This window comes from Pteropus alecto, unplaced genomic scaffold (assembly GCF_000325575.1).
Source record: "Pteropus alecto unplaced genomic scaffold, ASM32557v1 scaffold239, whole genome shotgun sequence".
NCBI lineage: Eukaryota > Metazoa > Chordata > Mammalia > Chiroptera > Pteropodidae > Pteropus > Pteropus alecto.
In genome coordinates, this window is record NW_006494613.1 from 5,435,471 (window position 1) to 5,462,072 (window position 26,602).

Below are 26,602 nucleotides of genomic sequence, written 5' to 3' on the forward strand. Positions count from 1 at the left end.
TGTGAATTCTTGTGAATTTAATCCCTAAAGTTCTTTTCTAGAAGGACTTAAAGTTAAGATTAATTTCTAACCAAAACACACCACTGTGAGATATATCCACTTTTCTAAATCTGTTGTTTCAATTTCTAGTTTTGTTATAAACCAAATTGTCTTAAACTAACTTAAGCCAATGAAATAATTATTTCTAAATTGAAAACATTTAACCTGTGTTCACCACTTTACTTATTCCAACATGCTCTCCTTAATTGCGATATAATTGTATTTTTCAATAAATTTTATGTTCTAATTCGTCAAAAAACTTATTAAATATAATGCCTGCAATATTCTGAAAACATTTAAAAGTGATATATCTAAATGACTGCAGATATTATTTTATTTGAATAATTGATTAAACATTAGTGGAAAATTTTTTACAAGAATGGTTACATATTAAAGACAGCAATCAAAATAATGAAATATTTTTTTTCTGTTGTTATAAACCAAAGGAAAATCCTAATATCTCTAGAATAGTTTGAATCTGATCTTTCATGAGTGTGGAAGGAAGAAGTACTATACACACATACATACATACATACACACCTATTTAATCTCTAAATTTTTAAGAGATTTAAATTCAGTAAAAATCAAAATAACTGTGTAAGGATATTAAAAATTCCCTGCAGTTTTGAAACCAATAATGTAATTTTCAGTGATAGATCTTTGTCTTATTTTCAGATAATATCTATATACATACACACACATACATATCTATACAAACATTTACATATATACACATATAAAAATACTATTTGATATTTATATATATACGCTCTAAATACATATACTCTTAAAAAATACTCTTTGCCAGGCAAATAGTGAATATCATGTCAATGATAAAAATATAGTTCTAATGATAAAATTGTGTTGTTAAGCCCTTTGATGTTAATATTTAATATTAATGAAAAATTATCAATAATAAAATGTATGTATCATTTTATCATATACATTTTATCTTAAAGTTAATTTTTATCTGAAACTTTGGGTACCTCACTTTTTTATTACTGCTGTAGGTCAAACTTGAATTTCTTTATCTAGGCAATAGGTGTACATGTGGTTTCTAGTTTAAACTATAGAATAAGGTTAGTTATGAGAAAGGTTATTCTCTTTAAGTTAGTATCTCCTTTAAAGTATAGATTGCTCCAGACACTTGTGCAACGTAGTCTTAATTGTGGTAATAGTCAATGACTGGAAGAAATTGAACACATAGAAAATTCTTTGAAATGAAAAAATGTTGAGTAGAAGTTACAATTTAAACAAAATTAGAGTAAAAGTTCAGAGAACTGAAAATAAAGTGATTCTTGATGCTCAAAATGCACCCTGTGTTATTAACAGCCTCTTATTATATGGACTTGGCATTTTGATTTTGTCATCAATGATGTTTGGTACTGGTAAAAGAATACAATTTTCTTCTCCCTGTATATATGTAGCCTTCATTTATTCCTTCATGAAAAAAATTGATCTTGATGGTCTACTAGGTTCGATTCTCTGAGCATACAACAGTGAACAAAAGTGACATGCTATGCCTTTATGGAGCTTAAAATCTAGAGGTATGGACAAATATTAAACAAATTAGTCTTGTGTCAGGATGATCAGAAGTAGTTAGGCTAAAGGGAGAGAAAGTTGGGGAGGTATGGAGAAAGGTCCAGAAGTGAGGACACAACATATGCAGAGAGGCAGAAGCAGGAGAATTCTGGAGTATAGTTGAGGGCTTTAGTGTAAAGTAGACAATGAGGCAAGATGGGACTGGAGTGGTGAGCAGAGATCAGTACAGGAAAGAACATACGGGCCAGGTTCAGAAGTTTGCACTTCTCTCTAGAGAGCTCGACAAGGGTAAACTGAACATTTATTAGTCTATTCTTGATATATAAAGAAGATAATAAACTATTATATTAATACTTGGGTTTTTGCCAGGCAAATGCAGCAGAAAGGCAGAAGGACAAGACAAGTGAGAATATTGGCAAGCAACTTATGAACCACAGAATCTAAGTAAGGTAGAGAAAGAAGTGATTATATAAAGGGTCGATAGTGAGAAATAGAAGAAGAGGTTCAGTTCGTAAACTGATTAAGACAGTAGGAAACATCAGAGGTTATGGTATTTGAAATTCACATTTTAAAAGTGGAGCCATTCCAGCTAAGGTAGAGGGTCCTGCTATGAGACAGTGTCCAAAAGAAGAAGAAAACAGTATCACTGGAAGAGGAGATATGAGTGAAGTGAGGGGCATCTATGGAAAATTTCATGTGACATTTATTGGGTATTTATTATATGTTAGTTTTAAGTCTCTCAACATTCTAAATGTGTTAACTCATTTAATTCTTAAAATATCTCTATGAAGTAGGTCCTATTATTATATTTTTAGAGGAAGAAATTCTAAAGATTCTAATTCCATTGGAAAACATGATACCTATTCACAGAAGTATGGCTTTGTTTTGTTTTGCTTTTTTTTTTTTTTCATAAGAGAAGATATATAACTTATTTTAAAATACTTATTGAGTGAGTACTTTGTGTCAGTCACTAATTGTGTGAAATGGCAAAGAAGATTTTTCCTACCTTTTCTTCAAGCTTTTCACCAACCCTCAGGAAAAAGCCAGATTTCCACTGGAGTGAGGGTAACTCAGAAAAAAGATAGAGAGTGAGGAAGTTTTACAAGTCAATGGACAGGTAGTTCAGAAGGCAGAGGAAAAATTTTCTAGAGATGGCTACATAAATTTTGTGAGAGCTTGTGTCAGAGGAGACAAAGCTCATGGCAGAGGAGAAAAATGAGAGAAGATAACGGGGGAAGATGGAAACTGGCAGTGACTAAGGACAACAGGCTCTGAACTTCACAGTTGTCCACAAGTTTGCCAAAAGAATTAATCTCTAGAGTCTCCATTGTCTGTCTGTTAGAGGTGTTGGAGATGGGAGAGACATGGGCCTTCAAAAGGTAGCAAAAGTCTGAAGTGATTAAAACTTACAGGCTCTTTTAGTCTGGGGTAAGCAGGACACTTTAGCCTTTCTGGAAGGGCTCAGTTGCAGTTAATTTAATCGCCCAAGCTCCAGAGTCTGATTATAAGGTGGTCAGTGTCTGGAATCCCTGGCTCCACTCTTTCGAGCCTAATTATACTTTGATCTGAAATCTGCACTTTGTTAAGCCAACTATTGTTATCCTAGTGTGTATATTTTTAAACATCTTTTTTTTGCCTGTTTGTTTTCTCTTAGCTTTTTAGTTGGAAAACGCCCTGTTCTATCAGCTGTGCTAAAGGGGCACTTAGTAGAGAGGGGCTTTTCATCTCTGGGTCAGATGACAAGGAGGGAGCCACCTATGTATGATTGGATTGGAGGTAACAAGGATAGCATTTACGGAAAGCCAAGAGAGCCTAACAGGTTATTGTGTTATTTAAGACAGAGTCAGAATGCCATCATATTTCAACTCTTATTTTAACTTTCTGTAGAGACTTCTGAAACAGAACAGAAAGTTCTCTGCAGAGATTACCTTGCCTCTTACAATTTCCCTATAAAACAAGTTTAATCTCCCAAGATTTTTGTTTTCTTTCCTTTTCCAATGACTGTTACATTAATTTTTATTTTTAAATGATAGCTGTGCTTTATATTGCTCTTAAGTACTCTGCCCAGAAATACTTGCCATCTGAGCCCTGAAAGAATAGGTAAAAATTCCTTCATCCAAACTGTGAATATCAGCCTGCATTATAATCATAGATTAAAAAAAGGGTGTGACACAGGTCGGCTACAGTGCATAGAAACCTTTTGCCTGCAAAATAATGTCTGTTGTTCTCAACTGTGATTTAAGAGCTTGACTTTAGGATACAGCTTAAATATTCACGATTAGGAAAATATCATTTGGGATTTAGGTTGCTAAAGAGCACTTAAGTGAGTTTTAATAACAGTTTCAAGTGTTGTCTGTGAAAGGATTTTGTTTGACAAACTGTGACTAAAAAATTGTTTTAGGAAAATCAAGCAACTTTTTCTATTTTCAACTGTCAAGAATCAAAAAATCAAAATATTTAAATTTCTCCAAGAAAGTTTATGTTTTATATGAGTGTCTTGATTCAGAATTGTGAGTTGTTAAAATGCATTTTCTTTGACCAATTGAAAACCATCATCACTGAGCACAAAATGGTTTTATCTTCATTTACACTGCAATCCATATAGTGGTATCGATTAGTTGAAGAGTGTGTGTTTAATTATCAATAAATAATTTCATAAGATTAATAAGTGATTTTTTTATCTTAAAAATCCTTCTGTTGAAAATAGGGCAATAGACTCTGTGACATATTCATATAAAAGTGCCACAGTTAAATTTTCATTGAATTATGGAACTATAGGATGCTCATCATTGCAAACACTTATTTTCTGAAATAATCTAAAAAGTATAAGGTGATCTTTTGCTGTTGGGATTGAGTACAAGTCTTTTAAAAGATGAAAACAAAGTTTTTCAAGTCTCCCTAAGAAAAGACATCTTTATTTGCATAAAAATTAAATGTTTCCTGGTTCAATTCATAGTTTTTATTGTTGGCCAACTTAATGATTAATAAAGCAGCCATGTAATACAATTTTAGGTGCTAAGTCAAAACACTTGTTCTAGAATTGGAGCCAGACATCTTATAACAAGAAGTAATAGGTGATTCAAAAACTAAAAACGTTGAGAAAATAAATTTCCTTCCGTGAAAAACAAAGGTGTTTTCGAGATAAGAATTGCCGTTCGGGATGTTTTATTAACAGAACCCTCGCGTAATCCAAACAAGGCAATGAAACGCAGAGGCTTGAACTGAACATGGTAAAATATCACTTTGTAATAGAAATTATAGTGTATTTTCTTTTAGTTTTTTCTTCTCCCTAATTCTAAACCCCACTGTTAAAGGCTTGGAGGAGGAGTTCCCTAAATTATCTGAATTATATTCACAAAAGCGGGGAAATTATGAGTTCCTCTCCTAAAAGCTTAATGTACATTAGGATTGCAAAGTATGAGAAATATATGAGATGTGGCTGTTATAAAACTGTATATTTTTTCAAAAGTTTTCTTCGATATTTTCAAAATAAATTTAGATTTATAAGACACCTTCCCAAGAGACAAAGTTTCTTTAGGAGGAAGGAATTAAAAGAAGATTCTCTCATTAAATTTGGAAGTGAGTTTAGAATAAAGAATTTTTTCTTAAAAAAATGAATAATATTTCTTTTTGGAAACAATTTTAAGATTATTAATCAAATATAAGATCACACACAAACAGAACCTGGCATGCAAACTATTGTTTTAAGTATTAAAATAAATTTATGTTGTTTTGTTTATTATTCAACTGAACAGATGGTAATGATTTTGACACAATTCAGTTTCCTTTTTCTTTCTTTTTTTTCCTTTGGGGGAAAAAAAAAACAACACAAAACCAGAGCTTCTTTTCCCACTTTGTCACAGCTGGTTACCAATCAATCTCAATTCACGGTACAGTGATGATAGCACATGTTGTCCGGGGGCCAAATCTGATTGGGTTGCATTTTTCAGCAGTGTTTCATATGAGGAAAAAAAAAGTATCTTTATGGTAGAGACTGTCAGCACACGATTGTACAACTGTCATTAATCAAACCTGGCAACAATGACTGCACTTATACAAGTCTGAGACTGGCAAATTTCACTATCAAAATCACTCAATTTCTGTTAAGATTTTCTCAGCAGTAATTTTTTTTATGTTTTCTTTTTCTTCTTGTTTTTAATTAAAGTCAGATGATACCTCTTACACATTGATCATATATATTTTACACCATTTTTTTAAAGTAGCTGTTTTACATCAAAGTATGCTTTAGTTATTTAAAATTCGTTCTTGGCTTTTTAAAGAAAGCTAAGAGCAAATCAGAGCAAGATTTAAGTACAATAGATTCTTTAATAAAAGAATAATGTATATATTAGTAAACACATTATGAACCTCCTAAGATTACATTTGATTTTAGAATAATATTGAGAAAAATATTGATAAAATTCATTTCTAGAATTTTTGGAACTGTAATTCAAAATCAACAATACAGCAATGTACACTTGCCCCATGCATACACACAGTGCGATAAACACACACATCAAATGGAAGGGACATATTGCTCAGGGTTAGAAAAATAAATATATTTGCTGCAGAGGACACTATTCTAGTCTCTTTATAAATCGAGACAATGATCTCAGCATCTAAAAAATGGTATTTGGAAATAGGCATTTTTTTTTTTGTCATTTATTGCTGTGAAATCATATATTAAACTCTGTTGTAAACTGTGAAGATCTCTTTAAATGTAAGAAACTATTATTCCTAATTTTGTGTGTTATTGAGTCAATATTTGTTTTCTAGGGAAAATGAACATTTCTCCAATTACCCAGTGTAATAGTTTAAAGCATAAATGAGATTACTATTAGGCATATGCCAATTTATCCAGAAAGAAATGCAAGAAATAAAGTCACATTTCTTGGACCTGTGGAAATATTTGACATCTAATTGTTTGTGAAATATGTAGTTTTAAGAAGCAAATTATTGTTTCAGTGAAATCATGACCCATTAGAAAAAACAGACTAAGAAGCATATACTCATGACAATTTTTTCTCCTGACTATGATTTCTTCAATAGCTGGCTTTAAAGAAGGAATTTGTCATGTTTTGCCTTAGATTGCCTAAATATGAAGTTAGTAATGGGCCAAATATTTACTTTTTCTGGGTTTAAAAATATTTTGGACAGGATTTTTTAAAAATCAATACTCATATTTATTAAGGTTTTGCAAGTAAGATCTAATTTGATCATAATTATACATCTATCATTTCTCAGGCTTGAAGTGCTTCTTATTACAAAACTTCATAAAGATACCATGATATGTCTGAGTCATTTGGGTTTGTCAGAGCACTTCAAGGATCAGGCTAGAAATTGGCACAGTATTTTAGTGGAGTTGGAAGGAAGCATAGTGTCTCCACTGTACAGTGTATAATTGTATTAGACTTGTGGGTAGGTGGTGTGGAGAAGGAGAAATAGTATTTACTTTGGGGTGAGACAGACCTCGATTTGAAAATTCAAATGTGTATGTGAAAATGTTAAAATTTTAAATGATGTCAATTGTTCCAATAACTGAAAAATATTAGTGAGCCAAAAAGACACACACACACGCACGCACACGCACACACACACACACACACACCCCACTTGCCTTTATGCAGATTCAGCCCAAAAGTGATGAAACTGCAATTATGAATTTATAATGTCTAGTGTAAATTTCCATACCTCGACCATGAAGCCTGAATTCTAATCACAACTCAGCCACCGAAAGCTTTATTGTGATACCGAACATTTATTCATCGAATCCATTAAGGAAAAAATTGTGGGAACAGCTGCCTTTGTGGTAGCATATCCCTTGTTTATTTTAATTTTCCTTTATAGATTCATGCATCATGATTTAAAAAAAAATGTAACCCTCATGTTATCTCTTGATAGAAAGTTGTGACCTGTAATATAGTTGATGAAGGTATTAGGAGATCTGTTTTCCAAAATGGTCTAAACCTTTTTTTCAAACAAATTTCAGGGCTGCTAATAACAGTGCTATTTTTCTAATCTTAAAATTAGGACATTAGACTGGGCTCAATAATTTTACAATTCTTCACCATGTCTCATAATGTTTCTCAGTTTTCTGAAATAGCCAATTTCCATGTATTTTCTTATAATTACTTAATTAAATATTATCCTTTCTCCTTTATAGCATTTTATTTAGGCTTTAAGTTTTCTTCTTTAATATTGATATTTTGTGATTTGATGAATATTTGTATGTTCACTGATTCATGTTCTTTTTGGTGTTCTAGACTTAAATAATTATTCTTTTGAATTTATTATTCTTATACATGAAGTATACAAATACATGTATGCCACCTTTTTCATTGTTATGTATATAATCCCTTTTAGGATACTTATGAGGTAAAACTGAACATAATATCTCAGATTCTGCTATACCATATTTTATAAAATGCAAGAAGCTATATGATTGGCTTTTAGGTTGAACTTTTTATGCCTAAATTTTCTAACCTTTAAAATAAATATTATCTTTCATTCTTTCCTACCAGAGTTTTTATGGGAATAAATAGTATATTTGAAAATTATTTTTATTATTTTATTCTCACAAGACTTGTGACTAGAAACCCTAGTTGCCAAAATAATGAGATAATATTTTAAAGCATTCAGTGCAACATAATATGTTACTTTGTTTTCCCAGAGTCTTCATATTTATTATAGATATTTTGCTAGGATTTTAATTCTTCTGGTGCAAGGAGAGAGGTTATTCATTTTTTCGTTACTAATTTATAGAGAAAAAATTTTAATAATAATATGTAAACCAAGTGTCTAGATTGCTGGTCAGAATTTGCTGACTTCTTTGTCTCCATCTAGTAGCATTGATGTAATAAATATTTCTTGTTCTTACATTTACACTATTTTGTCGACATCAATTTAACTTACATTTTAGAGCTAACCACTGATATATAAAGCTAACAATGGTACTATGTTTCTTGATGTAATAGAGTGGGTATATTTCAAATTAGTTAATTTTTCAGTTCTGCATACACTTGTTTTACTAGTAACTATGCTATAATAAACTACAGAATAACTTCAATCATTTGTTGAGCAATTCATCATTCATTCAATAAACCTGCATTGAGTACATTCATGAGCCGTGTGTTGTTTGGTGGGGCTTATGGTATACAGTTTGGAACAGGAGAACACTAGTTCTTATTCCCATGGGCACGCATACTCTTGGAAAGACAATAAACAATACAACCAAAGATTTGGTAGAGATATGTGCTTTTAAAAATAAAAAGTAATAATGTAACAGGAGAATTATGAAAATAAAGAATAAAAATAAATAAAAAAATAAATAAAAATAAATAAATAAAATAAATAAAAAATAAATAAAAAAGTAACTAGAGTGCAGAGAGCAACTTCACATTGTTTGGACAGAAAAGACATTTTCAAGGTAATATTTGTGTTATCTTGAAAGTTGAGGATCAATAATGAAAAATGTAGATGAAAAGTATTCCATGAAGTTGCAATAATAGTACAAAGACACAGTGGTAATTAGGTAGTTATGTTAAACAAGGAATATAAGGACCATGTGGTCAGTAGAAGAAGAGAAACATGAAGTTGGACAGATGGAAAAGGAGTAAAGATCATCTAAAACCTTGAAGACCATAGAAATAAGTTTTATTCTAAGTAATTGAATGAAAAGTCATTGGATAGTTTCAAACAGTAGAATGACACAATCATATTTAGGTATATTGGTCAGGAATCTGTATTTATGCTCTTCATTCTCCTTAAAACCCTTGGACTATATATTACATTATGCAGTTTGTTGTTGTTAGAAATAGTTGACCTAAAAATGAGGTAATTCATAGAAAACCCAAAATTTAAAAGGCTGTCTTTCAGGAGAGTGTATTTTTTTGGCTGGCACAAGGAGTAATAGCATTAATAGAAACTTCTAGAATCAATGTTTTATCATATATAGACAATCTAATAGTCAGAGGTGTTCAAAGATGGAAGAGGTCACTCATCATAGGAACAGGCTGGAAGACTGTTGATTGATGCAGACAGGATTCAAGTGTTGATGGATAATTTCAAAGGCGAGCTTTTTAAAGTTTTTTTTTTTTTTGTATAGTCAAAGAATTTTTATATAAATCCATAATGCTGATAATATTCACAATCTTTCTTTAGGCAAAGATTCAGTGAAAAATAAGAATGTAAAAGATTCTGAGTACCCCAATATCTAAGAGTCCGCAAAGTCTGTTTGTTTTAGTTATTAAATTTCAAAACCCTCGTGTGATGGGACCTATCAGGAATAGTGTATTATACCACTTATTTCTGATTGGAAAAAGACAGCATGGCTCTCAGAAAAGTGTGCATATCGCATCTTAGATGCAGGAAATGAATGTGTGAGCCGAGGAAAGCCTTAAAGTTGGTTCTGGTTTACCCTCGTGTAGAGGCAGACCTCATCCCTTCCGGCTGAGAATCTATTCACTAGTCTCAAAACCCAATGGAGGCATGTGTTCCCAACTTTTAATGCAGTGCCTGGTATGAAGGAGACATGTCATAAATATTTCTTGAATTAAAATAATTAAATCTTTATTAAAACCATGTCAAATTTCTATGATTTTAAAGGGGATCTTCAATTTCAATTGGAAATTGAAATGAGAAAAATGCACTTTATATGTGATATCATTAAAATTAGCACCCTGAAACCTCTTCCTACTCCAAAGCTTACTTGTCTCACTGTAAATGGGTTTATTACCTGAGTACATGCACTCTCTGTACCTATTTGGAATCTTATAAGTATTCTAACAAGAATCTCCATATCATCAGACCACTATTCTTATCCAGAGTTTTACAGCCTGTAACCAAAATGCTGTTCTATAGTTAGAAAAAAAAAAAAAATTACTATTTGCTTGTAATGGCATGGTATCTTTGAAAGACAGTCACTTTTATTAGTAGCTCAAATTAATACAATTTATTTCTTCCAAGCAATATTTCATTTAAAACATTTTTCTCTTGGAAAAAAATTTGCAATTATAGTAGAATGCACAATTACTATATCCTTGACCAGGGCATCTTTAATTAGCAAAAAAAAAAAAAAAAAAAAAAAACAAACCAAAAACAAAACTGTGTGTGTGTGTGTGTGTGTGTGTGTGTGTGTGTGTACACACACATGCAGTGTTCCCACTCCTATTCTTGGATTTCTTTCACATTCCTTTAAAAAAATAAGAAATCTCAGCAAGACAGATTTCAGACTTATTTGGGTTTCAAATGTAACCTGTACTTTTTAATTAAGCACTTTTTCTTACTAAAGGAAAATATAAATAGCTTTCACACTATATTTATTCCCCATGTTGTTACCTATGTAACAAATGTATCTAACCTGAAATAAAATTTTGCCAGAGGGTATAAATGAATATTTGCTGAATGTGCAATTCTATTTCTATTCGAATGATGCAGGTAATGTGGCTTAATTTTTTTTTAATTAACATTCAAAAATTAAACTAAGTGTTTCACTGTGGGGAAGGGGTACCCAAAGAATGGGCAAAGTCCCAGGTTGAGAGTCAGGGTTCGAGATATGAATTCTGTTTTTTCTATTTAGTGGTGAAATGACATTGAGCAAATCATTTCACTTGACTAAAGATTAGTTTTCTTATTTATGAAATAACAATTCCTACTTCGAAAAATTGTTTTGAAGATGCTATGAACTATCATGTGAGTCTTTTTATTTTTTAAACTGAGGCAACATTTAATTTCTGATTTTTTTCTTAATGACAAATCAGAAATAATGTACAATGTAAGGATCTTTTATTAACTTACAATCATGTTTTCATGTATGTTTGATGCCAAAGGGACTTTATAGACCATTACATTTATCTTCCTCTTTCTTAGCTTTTGAGAAAACTCAGCAATGAAAAGACTTTCCTAATGTCAAACAACAAGAACTAATGACAAAACTGTAGCCAGAATTTAGTTTTTTGAGATAAATTCGAAATGTCTGCAAAATATATTATTTTTGATTGGTGTCTGTATCTTAGAGCTAAGTATGTCATGCGGAACATAGGCTAAATATAGAAAAGATAATTTTATTAAACATTAACTAGGTCACCAGTACCTTCTCTGAAGTCATCATCGAAATCATGATTTTTCATGTTTCTACTGGCAAAGTTAAGTCGGGAAAGTTTCTGTGTTATATTATTCTTTTATGAATCTCAGTTCAGTAGTTACCCTAAACTGTAAATAAAGCCCATAAAAAAGTCCTAATTAGATAATATGGCAAATTTGAAGCCTTGTAGCATTCACGTTATGTTGACCCTTATGTCAGCAAGAAACAAGATATTCATCATGTATTCAATGCATATTTCTTGAGCTCCTAGTAGGCATAATAATAAACACGTACTGTGCTTTCTGTGTGGCTATTTTATGTGCTTTATGTGTAATATCTCCTTTAAAGTTCACATCTACTCTATACATAGGTATAAATCAGCACAGTTTTGTTAATAAGGAAATCGAGACCCAGAGAACTTAAATATTTTGTTCACCTTTACAAGTATAGGAGGGGGCAGACTCCAAGATTAAAATTAAGGATTAAAATTCCACTCTAAAATTCAAGATTAAAATTCCACTCTAGAGTCTACTCTTAATGACTTGGTTATGCTACTAGATGTTAACAGGTCTGTGTCAGGAATTTCAGATAGAGCAGTGAATGATCTCAGCCTTCATCAAAATAGACAATAATATAAAACGTAAACAAATGCGAAATGATTGTGTAGTCATAATTTTCAAGAAGAGAATAATCATAGTTTTCTAGTGTAGTAATGAATGGCTTCAAACAAGAGTAGTGGATAAAGCTTTCCTATTGACTTATGATATTGTAAATCAGCAATTTAATCCAAAACATGCAGAATAGTAACTACCATACTTGGAGGATAGAGGAGCATGGGTAGTTAAGTTTAGCTGGAACAATTGATTCATAGACTTTGCTTTCTAAGTAAAGTTCTATGAACTATTATCAGTTTTATGTCTTAGCTTATAGTAAAGCTAAGCTGTGCTATTCTTTCAGGTAAAGCTGGAAGTAGAAGAAATCTGATTATAATAGTTTCGAATTCAAGCCTAAAACATTTGTTTTTGTCCTGAAAACAAAAGAAAGTCACAGCTAGTTGCAGGCAGATAGAACTAATTAAAGCAGTGATTTGAAAATATGGTTTTAATGGTGTGGCATGTATAAGGAAGAGAGGCAATGTGATCAACCAGAAGCTTTTGCAAAAATATGTGTGTGAAATAACAAAGATGATCAGTGAAAATCAAGAGGAAACATCAGATGTGGAAAGAATGAAAAGATAATAATCTCATTATTTTGTTTGTATAATTATAATTTCTTAGTATCTAGTAAGAGCATATTCTTATGCAGGTATTTCAACAAATTCATGTTAAAATTTTAGATTTTTTTCTGAACTAGTCTATAAGTCTACTTATTAAAAAAATAGAAATGAGACAATAAATATACATAAGAGTTATGGGTGTGCATTTCCAGAAATCACTCTGAGGCATGTTAATGTTTTGAGTTAACACTACTAATTTAAAGAATAATTACCCCTTTGTAATTCTTGTAACCAATGTCTGTTTTGTCAATTTGTCAACGAATAAGGGAATAAGTTTCTCCTTTAAATATTTCAACTATCTTATATTCAAGATGCCTAAGAATTAAATTATATATTTGAATACAGTGTAACAACTTATAAAATAATAGCATATAACTCACCAAGAAATGAAATATACTTTATTTTCTTATTATCTAAGAGTTACCAAAAAAATAAATAAATAAAAAGTCAAAGTGTTAGTAATGCCTTTCATAGTTTGAATGTGGCAAGAGTTGTACTCATATAAATTATAAGTAATTGATAATTAAGCATCTGGAGATTAGATATGAAAATGATGATTTTATTAGCAATATCTACAATCTAACATTGTACTTTATGGTTGAATGCTCTGCGTGCATGTTTTATTTTCAGTAAAATACATAAGAAAAAGAAAAAAATAGGGATGAATACTTAATGTTATTTAAATATAACCAAAGCTCTTTAATAAAACCAATTTATATTTTGCACAGGTATGACATCAAAGATGATTACACTCTGAGAATTAAGAAGGCCATGAGTACAGATGAAGGCACCTTTATGTGTATTGCGGAGAATCGGGTTGGAAAAGTGGAAGCTTCTGCGACCCTCACAGTTCGAGGTAAGAGACTTAAGATGTGAAATATAATTGAACTAGCAGACTAATATTTGGTTAAATTGGTGAGTGAACTCACAATCAAAATAATAGCTTACACTATTTTATTATTATATTAAAATGTCTAGATTTGGTGTCCCCTCTATTATTAATTGAAATTTTCTTTTTAATTTGAGTTCAAAGAGACGATCATTTGAAATTATTAATTTTTATTTAATAAATGTAGCTAACATGATTTAAAAATAAATCTTAAAATAGACAAGACTTACACTAATCTTTTATATTTCTATTGCTTTGAACTATTTACTGTTTTTAAATGTCACTAGTTTCAAAAGTATTTTCTGTCGACTAGTTTTTTCACTTTATACTAGTAGAGTACTGTTTTGAGATTTTTTAAATTTCAGTATTCAAAAAGAAATCTGGTGGGGAGAGGAGGGAACTAACACTGCTTCCAAAGGTGATACAAAGAGACTCTCACATCGAGAAAATCTTAGAGAGTGATTTGTGAAGTTCATTGGCCTTAAATAATTGAAATAGCCAGTGCTGCTCTTGTAATAACTTTCACTTTCTCAGTGTCATATATACTTTCTCAGTCATAGAATAATGTTCGTTTATAGACTCCCTGGAATTACTTATAAGTGAAAGAAAGCATTACTTAACCGCACAGTGAGCTAGAATGAATTAACTGTCTTCCTGGTGGTACATGTTGATCCACGTGAGTAAATTATACAGCCCAAGCTACGATGGACAACTACACACACTCTTGCCAAATAGACATTATCCATGGCATTGTTTACACTTAGAGAACTTCAAACAGAGACAGGCAAGTGCATCCCTTCTCAGTCTTTCAATCTTTCTTCCACTACCTTAACTGGTGCCTCTTCCTCTCAGCCTTTCTGATAAGGAGGTTGGCTGCATGTTTTCATCCAGGTCTCAGTTACAACTAACCCTTTTTAGTCATACTTCTTATCTTGGTGCAGCTTTGCTCCAAAAGGTTTTCATAAGATTAGGAAAAAATTTTGGAGGAGTTCGGATTGTTGAGAAATGTGTCAGGGATTCTCAGGTTGATCCTCCACCTAGTAAGGAAAATTATTTTTGTCAGATCTACGATTTGGGCATCAAATTATAAAAACAACAAAAACAAAACTCATCTACTCCAGCTAACTATTAGGAGACCGTACGTACTCTAGATATTTGGAAAATATTAGTGATTTCCATACTTCCCAATCACTCCATTTCTAGTCCACCTAATTTACTTTTTATTTATTCTGGTGTGAACTGAGATACAAAACATATTTAGACAAAATTGACAGGCTAATAAAAACATTTTCTCTCCTCATCAGAGAATAGAACATAAAAACTATGATCATATACCAATAGAATATATGAATATAAATGTATATACACATTACATATGATCAAAATATGAGCCTTTAAAAGCCTCTTTACTATATTTAACCAATCTTTCCTGTAGATGATTTTATATATTTTTATATATGTTTGTTTTTCACTAGTAGCCCTTTGCAAAAACAATTAACTTGACCAAATTTCCCCAAAGTTATTTTGTTGTTTATTTCTGAAGTGAATGGGAAAAAATAAACAAGCAATTAAGAAATGTTCCATTCAAAAAATATTTGCTGACTAAACAAATAGTGAGAAAATGTGAGGGTTGTTTATTTGTAAAAGCAGCAGGGTTTCTTTATACTTGAATGCTTGGGTGGATGAGACTTAAAGTGGTCTGTTTGCTTTAAGATCTTTCCCAGCTAATTGTCTTCATAATTTGTTGAAAGTTTCAAGTTTAACATTTCATTTAACAAAGGTTGCTTCTCATATATGGATGTTTTAAGATAACTAACAAAACTATTAGAAAGAGTTGTTTTTATTAGGAATTTTTTTTTTATTAGCAAACCTTAAATGGTCTCTTCCTTCATCTGTGTCCTATAGATGGAGTAGAGATTTTAATCTATGTGGTGTGTATTTATTATTTGTCTAAGATTGACACCATAAAAGAGGGTTATAGGGGAGAAAATCTCCATAATATAATAGAATGTGGAGTAAATTATTATTTAAAAATATTTTTTATCATTAGAAAAAGCAGTTGGAATTTTTCATGCTAAGAGGTTAACAGGGAAAAGAAAACAGTATCTATGACATATTTTTTCTGTGGTCATTTTTCTATGCACATAAATGAAATGTTCAGCCCTTTCTTGGGTTGTTTTATTAGAACAAGGTCAACTGACCCAAGAGGCCACATCTATTTTCATTCATTTAATGCAGAGACACAGTTTAGTTTAATTTGCTGATTTTGAAAACATTCACCTGCTGTGTGTGTGTGTTTCCCCAGGAAGAAATGTTGCTATATAACAAAGACAAGAGATTTTACTGTATTGTTTCTGCTAAAATTTTATCATGATATTCACTTTAGCCAATTGGGAAAAAAGAAAAGAAGTTTTATAGTTAAAATCTGAAATAGGTTTAGAGAGTTTTCTACTTCAACAATATGGTGAAAATAGACTATAAAATTAAATTTAATAAATAGCTCCTTTTGCTGACTTGACAAACATAAAATTAAAAAGAAAGACAACAAACCTCCTAGTATTTATATTCTAATCAAATAATTCATGATTGATAGAACTTTTTAAAATGACTCCGAAAGTAGTTAAAACAAACTTCATATTTGTAAACATAATTTTCCCTCATTTTTCAATTGCTCATATTGGCTTTGCATAAATTAAGACTTCATTGGAAAACCTATCTTGCTTTTAGGGCACTAAAACTTTAATTTTTTTTTTTTTTTGAAATTATTCTAGACAATGAAAGAGAAATATATTTCTTTCAAACATGATTTCTCAGCATGGTTTCTTTTTTCTCTCTCTTTAATATTGTGGATTTAAAATGTCTTTTATGCCTTTTTGTTTCTAAAAGAAACATTATGTTTAAGATTCAGCTTGGGGTGACACCTGAAAAATGCAAGTTAGAAAATGAAAGACAGTTATTTTTCTACTGGACATTGGCAAAACGAAGAGAAATCTTGTCAGTTAGAATAAGGACTTTATGACGTTAGTCCATTGTTTTGCTCTTGTTTGTTATTTTTATCCCCCCCACCACCAAAAGAAAGAAATTCTTGTGCAGTGGACACCTTATGCCTCTTCCTATACTTCCTTACTTCCTCTTGCTATAGTGACCCTACTATAGACTGTTCAGTACGCTAGGGTTTCACTAAGCTCAAATTTTCATACTGCTGCTATAATTACTTTATTCTTCTTTGAATTGTCTTAATCTATCCCTTTTAATTGTGAATAATATTATAAGGTCATGAATCTCATATAGAAGCAACTCCAGTACTATTTCAGTGATTGCACAAAGCTAGTATTATGATGTTTGTTGAGTGAATGAATGCCTGTAAATATGGTTTCAATGGCCATATCTATTTCACCATGCGCAATGAGACATCACCCAGACAAAAGTACCCATAAGTTTTAGAGCCACATTTTATATGATTTAGAGCTTTATTCACTGGGATATGACAGACACACATTTGTTGAATAAATTTGTATTTTTAATGTAAGATTTAATACAAGCTCAAATGCTAGTAAATATATTCCTTCTTCATTTGAATAATGGAATCATGTGTTTTATATTTGCCCATTGCTTTTATTATAAAGTGGTTTACTTTCTAAATTGATTTGGCATTATTTTTTTAAAAGAAAGTATTATTAAGGCTGTGTGTGTGTGTTACAATTTCTGTGCATTAATAAAAGGGGCAGCCTACTACTACTGATTGTAGTGATTGAAAGTTGTGGTATAATAAAAAAATAATAATAATTTGTTGAAGCAGCAGTTTGAAAGCCATTCTCAGTGTGAACAAGAATCAACTTGTCAGTCATTGTTTCCTGCCCTCTGCCAAAATAAGAAAAAAGCTTAACGGTAGTTAGGGAGCTACTCAGTTTAAATCTCTAAGGATGTTCCAACCTATTTGTTATATTTTTATCCACCCTGTCCAGGGATGAAAAGTGATGTGATCTTAACTTATTACTGGCTGAAAAGCAGTGTCAGGGGCTTTTCTTCAGTCCTCATAATAGTTCTGACTAACCATGCTTAAAATCCAATTGCTATTTAAATCAGACAGTGAGTCCTTCTTTTATTGACATGACATTTGCTAGTCTGTGACTTGAATAGTTATATTCATCAGGTTCTTCGTGGTAGCATAAGGTTGTTTAACTCTAAAAAGACCTTTGAAATTATTACTAAGTGATGACGATAAGACTACATAAAATCTCTCAAATTGCTTATAGTTAATCCTAGGGCACAAAATAATTATTTTCTTAGAATTACATTTATAACTTTCAGTTTTATCAAACTTAGACATCCCGTTCATACTTGAATTATCAGACTAGAAATCACTCTACTGTCCATACTTAAATGTAACATTACACATCATGCATTCTGATAATTTTCTTTTCTTTCTTTTTTTTAAATTTCTTTTTTATGTTCTCACCACACCATTGTAATGTCTACAGCTCGCCCTGTTGGTAAGTAGCCATCCTTCTATCCATTTAGCATGGCTTTGTACAATGCTTCATAACCCATGCATAGTAGAATTTGATGGAATAAAGTATATCTTGTCATTCATGTTAAAATATTACTTGAGGGATCGTCCGCTGTAAAAGTTGCTCCTAATCTTTTCATCCTTTTGGTAAACGATTTTGTATTTAGCGATGAACAGGTAACAATTTTCATCTAAAAGAATATAAAAATGATTAATATTATAAACTAACTTTTCTTAAGGATAAAAATAAAACACTTTCTTATTCTCTTATATGTATGAAATAATCAATTATTAATTGTACTTGATATTCAAAAATTAGTTCATATGAATTCAATTAAGAAGTTCTATTATTTATGCCCTTTTATTTTAAGGTGCTTGGAGTCCTTGCTTTTAAGGGCACTTTTAACTGCTATATACTTATTATCTGCATGCCTATTTGAACAAAATTTAGTAGAATGCTTCAAGTTATTATAAGTAGATGCTTACACTAAGAGGAAAAGGGAGGGATGGGCTGTGCTATTTGGCATGAAAAGTTTGTGGTTTTAATATATGTCATCCTTCATTTGGCTTTGCAAAATTGAAGTTATCAGCTTTTGCTTACAGTGATTTAAGTGGTAATTATTTATAAACATTTGGAAGAGAAATTATTTTCAAATTCATTGATTTAATAATCTCTCTGCATTTCTTAAAGCTTAGCTTAACCTACTAATAAATGTGTTTAAATAAAATGAATCTTGGCATTGCGTTATAAGTAAATGAATAGATGGATGCATAAATGGGTGGGTAAATGAATTAATTTAGTATACTACTTTAATATACCGATATACTTCAATAAATTATTAAATTAACATAGCCTTAAAAATTGTTCATCTAACTTCAAAAGCTTTCTTAATATACTGGCTTGACATTGTTGACCTTTGATGTATATTGGTCTCAACTCATAACATTTTTTTTCCTGTTGGTTGAAACATTAGCAAACTTTATCGTTATATAGTATATTTTTACATGGATAGAAAATATAGTAAGTAGAACTTTGGTTTCCCACTCTGAAATTTTGCTCTGATATTTCTAAGCAGTACTTCCCATGTCAGTTATTTAATATCCCTGATCCTCAGATGAATCGGAATAAACTGAAGAGAATAATAGAGAAAATAATACTGACTTAACAAAGCTGGTGTAGGAATGAATTTAGTTTAATATTGATCATTTATGTGAAAACATTTTGTATGCCAACATTGGTTAGCATATTCCTGGTTTCTGAGATTTTTTTTTACATCTTTATATTTTTGAAATAGAGTTATGGCTTACAATTAATTTGAACATAAATCTCAGGCTTTTTTAAAAAAAAAACAAATATTACAATTGATGTTAGAAAATTGAGGAATATGTTGCAGTTTTTAAGCCTCATTTTTTGTATTTATAAGAATCCATATTAATGTGATAATTTTACATATCTGTGGCATGGCATCTAAAATTAAGTAGTGAATGGGAAAGAATGAGATAAAAAATTAATAATTTCCTTGTTAATTAGTAAATTAACAAGGAAAATCATATTTAAATTATAGATCTTTATATAAAAGAAACCTTCTGCCAATAAACCATGACCACTTGATTTATATGATTTCACAAATTCCCAGAACATAGAATAATATATTAATAATTTTCAATATATGTGACTCATAAATAAAAATTACATTGATTAGAAAATGTTATGCACACAGAGTATTGAGATACATTTGTCACTTACAAAGCATTTCAAAAGTTATTCCTTTTTTATTCTCATTTGTAATGATTTTTAAAATTCCCATTGGACTGGAACTAAAGAATAGGTTCTTGACACATTGTACTTTATTCTGAGAACGTCTGTCATTTCATAAATCTATCTTGAATGATTTATGACAATGTTCAGAAATATGAAGAACTATACTTTAAGCTTGACAACTACTATTAATTTTGAAAACTGAATGTTAGATATGCTTTTATTGGATCACCAAAAAAGAGAGTGATAATGAGGAATTAGCTTGTTTCTTCTTTGCATCAACTTTTTACATTAATTTTAATTCAGGAACTAAATAACAATGTTTTCTTTTAATTATATATGTCAACTTTTATTGTAAGGTCAAAAGGTCCAAATCATAAATTAAATGTTGAAATAATAAAAGTAAAGCCATAAATTAAGTGTTGAAATAATAGAAAACTATGTTAATATTAATATTTGTTAGTGGACTAAAATATTAGTTTTTCAACTTTGCAACTCTTACCAATAGCCTTAAGAGTCTTCTACAAATTAAAAGCCACAGATAGGTGAGAATATTCAGGTTTTAATTTCAGAATAAATTAGCTGAAGATATATGTACCAAGTATATAAAATTTAGAGAAAATTCAGGCTGTAATTCCTGTGTAATGCTTTCAAATGAAAATAGAAATATATGCAGATTCTGGAATGTTTGTAGATTCAGAAACCAATCACTACATTACATACCAGATAAAATTTGTAGTCTGTATGGAAAGTCCATTTAGACATCATTATAAACTCCCAAATTGGTAGTTTTTGTCCAAATGGATAACTCCTATGAGCTGCATTTGAGTTAAGAAATTGCCAATTCTATGCAATTTACAGCTGAAATAAACACCTTCTGGTCTGTACTTTTTAAAGTATAAGAATAACTTTTGATTCAGAAAACACTCTGTGTGGAAAATTTTACTGAAAGCAGACAATCGCAGACTTGTCAATGAAGGAAAGTATCCAGATATCACTTACTCATCTTCAGTGTCATCGTCATTTCAAAAAAAGCCCCTTAAGCCAAATTCCTTATTTGCTGGTTACCACAAAATCTAGACAAATGCTATTTTGATAATTAGAAATCTGCCAGCCTTTCCTGTGGTTTTGCCTTTTTTACTGTTCCAAAGTCAGTTTTTATATGAAAAGCAAAAGTACATCCCAGGACATAGTTAACTATGAATGCTAAAATATTCATTTGTTTATTTGGAAAACTCTTCTGATGAGGGAACTGACAGAAGAAAAGGATCTAAATAGGGACAAATATCTTGCTTCCTATACCCATCTGTCTTATTTTCAATTGGAAGTCTTTCCCAAGCTTAAAAATAAAAAAGAACATCTATTTTGGACACGGACAACACATTTTTTCCTAGCAGCAACTCAAAACATGATGAGTAATTTGGAAAGAACTATCAAGTCTACCAGCTGCCTTGCTTGTGGAGCTGAGCCCTGCTCAGTTTTATATCTTGTATACCGTATGCTAGATGCTGATTGCCTCCAGTATGGAAACCAAAAGCTGAGTATATCAGGTGATACTTGTTTAAAATATCAAAAACAAACTGAAAATATACAACTTTATGGAAACTTGTATTTCTTAATTTAGTGACTCAAAAGTATATTTTCTTTTGATAGAAGAATGTAATTGACCACACAAAGTTTATTAGTATTGAGAAATATATGTTTTTGGCAAAATTTCCATCTTTTATGACTATTATTTAAAGAAGCAGCCACTCTTCTAAATAGAAATCTGTAGGAACATATTTTTTTTCAATCTTTTAACAGCTTAAACATAAAAATTAAATATATTCTCATTTTATAAAATTCTGTTTTGAAATGAACTAGAGTTTTGTTACAACATTCTCTAAAGCATTTTATTGAGACCACTAACAAGTTCAATAAAAAAGTGATTAAAAATTAATTAAGGGCAGATTATAAAGCAAACATTACTTAGAGCAATGCAACTGATATTTTCAACACCACCACTCTTCATCCCATCTTGAAATATGAAAAACCTGTGTATTTTCCAGTTTTTTGTTTTCATTTTTTAATCAGAAAATATGTGGGTATTATGTATGAACTCTTTCACCTCAAGATCCACTTTTCTGAAAAAGGCATCCTGAACGTGTCTTAGAAGGAAACCCATGCTTTTACTCCCTGCAGCATTTCTTCTTTGGACAAGCTGTTATCCTATGACCTGAGGTGATCATCTCCCTCCTATGAGTGCTTAATGTTTCCTGCACCTGGCACTAATTAGCTACTTTATGTAGAGTCTCATGTAATTATTATTACACATCACGTTTTTCATTACTCCATATGTTTTGATTAAGTAGAAGGTAAAAAATGCATTCTGCTTTGTCTTGTATATTTCAACAGTTTCCATACTGTGAAACTCTTAAAATATCTGAATGCTAATTTTGTAATTGAGAAACATGTACTAGTTATTTTTCATGATTGGATGATTTTAGTTACTTACTAGATTCTCTTGAAAGTGGCTTATGTGTTTGACAGTGTCCATTCATTGACTCTAAATTGGAGAATAAGGTATAAAATTACTAAGTCATACTTTCTATTTCTCAACACATTGGAGAAAAGGTGCTATTGGCTTGGTATTGAGTGGTGGAGTAGTGAAGTCTGAGCCTTCTAAATAATGTTATCCTTGGCTGGGTTGCCCTTTTACTATAGGAATACCAGTGTATTCCCTTCTTCCATAACTTTGCTGAGTTATAGCTTGGTCTTGATCACCCTCCATCTAATATTCCTAGGACACATTAAACCTCTTAAACTTTTATATTTTTGGTTAAATTTACACTATTTTAAGAAGATTTTCTTCTATTTTATCTCTGAATAGTCTTTTCTATCTCACTTCTTTTCTTCGAAAACATGACTTACGTTGGCTTTCCTTTGTCTCAATTTTATATTTGTTAACTTCTCTATAATAATTTTAAAATCATAATTTTATTTTATAATGTATGATTTCCCCATGCTGATGTATCACCTTCCTAACTTTTTCAATGGCAACTATTATTTTCTTGTTTCTAAATAAGATTTTGTTTCTTTAATTTAATTTTATCCTTTGTTCATTTCCTTACTAGGCTTGACTACATTTTTCCTCTCCACTTGTCTTCAGCCCCATTATCCTTTTTTTTTAAAATTAATTAATTTTTTTTTTTTTTTAGAGAGGCCATGTTGTATATAATTTCATTTAGATTAGGGACAACTATTTATTCTAAAGTATTTCTGTGTTTCCTTTGGTAATTCTTAGAAGATATGGAATATTTTCCTGGAGGCCACCTTAAAAAGCTTATGGTAACTTGGCTTTTTCTTTCCTTAAATACCTTCTCCCCTGACATCTGAATTTTAGCTGATTATCTACAAAGTCATGTCTTATATTCCCCAAGTCTCTCTAGGCTATAGATCTCCTTTTTCCCCTCAAAGGATCATGGAATGGGCTCTCACAATGTTGACAGATAATGTCTGTGACATTGGTATCGATAGAGGATCATGTATTGTGATTAGTGGGTGTTCACAATGCTTTCTTGTTTTCTTCCAGCCTTCACTATATTTGGAAAGCTACTTCACAATTTAGAGGATTGGTGCTATAGTAGTTTCCCATATTATTTATTCATTTCTTTTGTTGTATTTTACAGAAAAAAGTAGAGCAGTAAGCCTTTACTCCATTATCTTAACCTAAATAGCATAAACCTTACTCACTAGTTTTAGAGTCTATTCAAATAAGAATAAATATTAATCATATCAACTTAGTATTTAAAATTAAAGTACTATAAATATTAATATCAGAATAATGTAAATTCTCTGGCCCAAACAGTATTATGTGATTAGTATTAAGAGATTTCCCTATTTCTAAAAAGAAATAGCATTAAAATTTTAGTCATACCTTCTAAGAAAGTCAAAATTTTTATTTTTGGAGTTATAGTAATTTGTAGACAGAAAGAGATATCACGATATTTGTATATATCAGATATTTGATATGTGTATTATAATATGTATTTTATAGTATGTATATCAGTATAACACATAGTAATGTATATATTTATATATTACGCATACATATTATGTACATACATATTATGTACACATGATCTGAATATATATTATGTATATGTAATCTGTATATATTCTGTATATAATGTATATATATATACAGTTATATGCTATAAAATATATATTATGATATATATTATACATATATGCATATTTGAATCACTGTACTGCTTATTTAAATACATTATCATTCAAGATAATAGTAGATAATTAGATTCATTAAAAAAGGTAACTACCAAATTAAATTAATTTTTTGACTTAAAATACCTCTGAATGCCTTTTTAAATCTCTCTCACGGCAAACATTGTTTCCCAGATTTATTGGGTATATTATTTTCATCTTCCCTACAAAACTATTAGCTCTTTGTCAGTAAATTCATTGTTGTAGTTATCTTTCTGCTGCCTCTAGGTCTAGCATAACACTTACATGTGGTAGGAGCACATCAAATGTTAGTGCAGTTAATTGATACACAAATATGCATACATAGGTAATACTTGCCTGAAAAATGTTTATGCAAGCAGCTTTAAATAGTGCTATAAAAAGATTAAGCAACATTAATGGTAACAGGCCAATCACATAGTCCCCATTCTGCTAGTAAGAGATAAAATACAACAAAAAGAAGGCACTAATGAGTTAGGATGGTGCCTTACTAAGCGTGTAATTAATGTTATTAAGAAACATTGCAGTTGCATATTAAAATTCCGTTAACTAAGCAGCCCTTCAGTATCAGTATATTTGTCCCTTAGTTGCAAGTTTTTTTTTCTTTTTCTTTTTTTTCTGATTGGCATCCTCATGCAATTTTTCTCTTAAAAATGAAATAATGGGATGTGATCAGCCTTCGTGGTTTCGCTGGAGTGCTGACATGACAGTTCTGGCAAGTTGACAGGGTAAGTGAGTGGAAATGGATGTCTTGTCTCACCGTTTACTTGAAGAGCCATTTTTAAGCTATAGTTTTTCCATTCTCACCCCCACACTTACATCTCCTTCTACCGCGATATCAGGATTCTAGTTTTCTCAATTTAGGATTGGGAGAGAAGTTTTTCTTTTTACCACTCATTGAACTATTCTCCTTCTGCTGGTGAAAAATGAGATTTTTAAAAAGAATAATATAAATATTGTTTTATTTAATAATTTATTAGATTTTAAGTTAGTATTTTTCTTGAGAACAGTTCCTTAAAGAAAACACAATTTTACAATTTCATTATTTTAATAAATTATATGTATATTTTGTATTAAATGTAATTGTAAATTACATTTTTTGTATTATTATTATAGTATTTTAGTCAGGAAAGCAAGTAGAATAGCGAAGCTACTATTAATAAAGGACAGAATAGTATGGAAAAATACGATTTGTAATTTAGAATTTGTTTAAATTTTGACAGATTTTCTAAGGCTTTCTCAACTTATGCCTTCTGTAGAATTCAAAAGTTCTGTAAAATTTGCATATTGACAAACAGGTTTCCTATAGTTACATGATTTCCTATATTTACCTGTAATTTAACTGAAATCTATTTTGGTAATCTGAATATAATAAAATTTAAAATTATCTGTATACATATCCAACTTAATTACTTTATATGTTAACTATTACATTTATTGCAATGTAGAAATATTTAATACCATTAGAAGATTTAATTGGAATTTCTACAGTGAGTAAAGACCATTTACATGGAAATAAATGGTTTCACTAACATAATCCTTCCATTAAGAACCACACTGACTTGGACTGCCAAAGTGTCAGTAAAGCCAGGGGAGGGTAATGGTGCATCTGTGCAGTCTGGAAAACTCATATCTCTAACATAATTCATATATTTTTCCTTCTGTGAGTAACAACCTCCCGTGTCTCCTTTCTTACATCAAATCAATCTCTCGCCTTCTCTTTTTCTCTCAATCTTTTCCCCAATTGTTGGAGACAAATTGAGTCAAGTTACTTTCATAATGGTGGGACACCCTGTATTACAACACTTATCATGTTCATCTTGTTGTATCATGCTTGATTGTTTTCTTGTGAGTTTCCTCTGGCAATGAGTTCCAGAAGACAGAGATATTGGTACCATAGAAACTAGACACAAAATAAAACCAGTATATTTTTGCTTAAAATAGTTGAATAGTATTATGAGTTAAAGTGCCAACCAATGTCTGAATTCATATCTAGCACAAATTTATCACCATGATGTTTTCCAGGAATGTATCAATCGAAAAAGAGTTAAAGCCAAGTACAAAATGGTTATGTGTGTGTAGGTGTTTACTGTAACAGTGTTTTTATATGCTTCCTATAAGATCCAAAAATTCAAGATATTTTGAACCAAATGAGTTTATTCTTTTCAAAGGCATTCTGTACACTCTAGATAATAGCAGAATCCTCTCTTTTTGACATTTAGAATGTTCCTTTATAAAGAGGAACATATTATATGTGACTATAA

At 30.7% G+C, this 26,602-nt stretch overlaps 1 protein-coding gene across 4 annotated transcripts in view; it reads left to right on the plus strand.

Moving 5' to 3' along the window:
* The window catches only part of ROBO2 (roundabout guidance receptor 2), a 552,049-nt gene that overhangs the window by 415,434 nt on the left and 110,013 nt on the right, over positions 1-26,602 (plus strand). For all 4 annotated transcript variants that reach the window (XM_015600164.2, XM_015600165.2, XM_025042507.1 and 1 more), the window contains exons 6-7: positions 13,667-13,794; positions 18,309-18,320. In XM_015600164.2, coding sequence (XP_015455650.1) covers positions 13,667-13,794; positions 18,309-18,320 — 140 coding nt within the window. The remainder of the gene's footprint in view (positions 1-13,666; positions 13,795-18,308; positions 18,321-26,602) is intronic.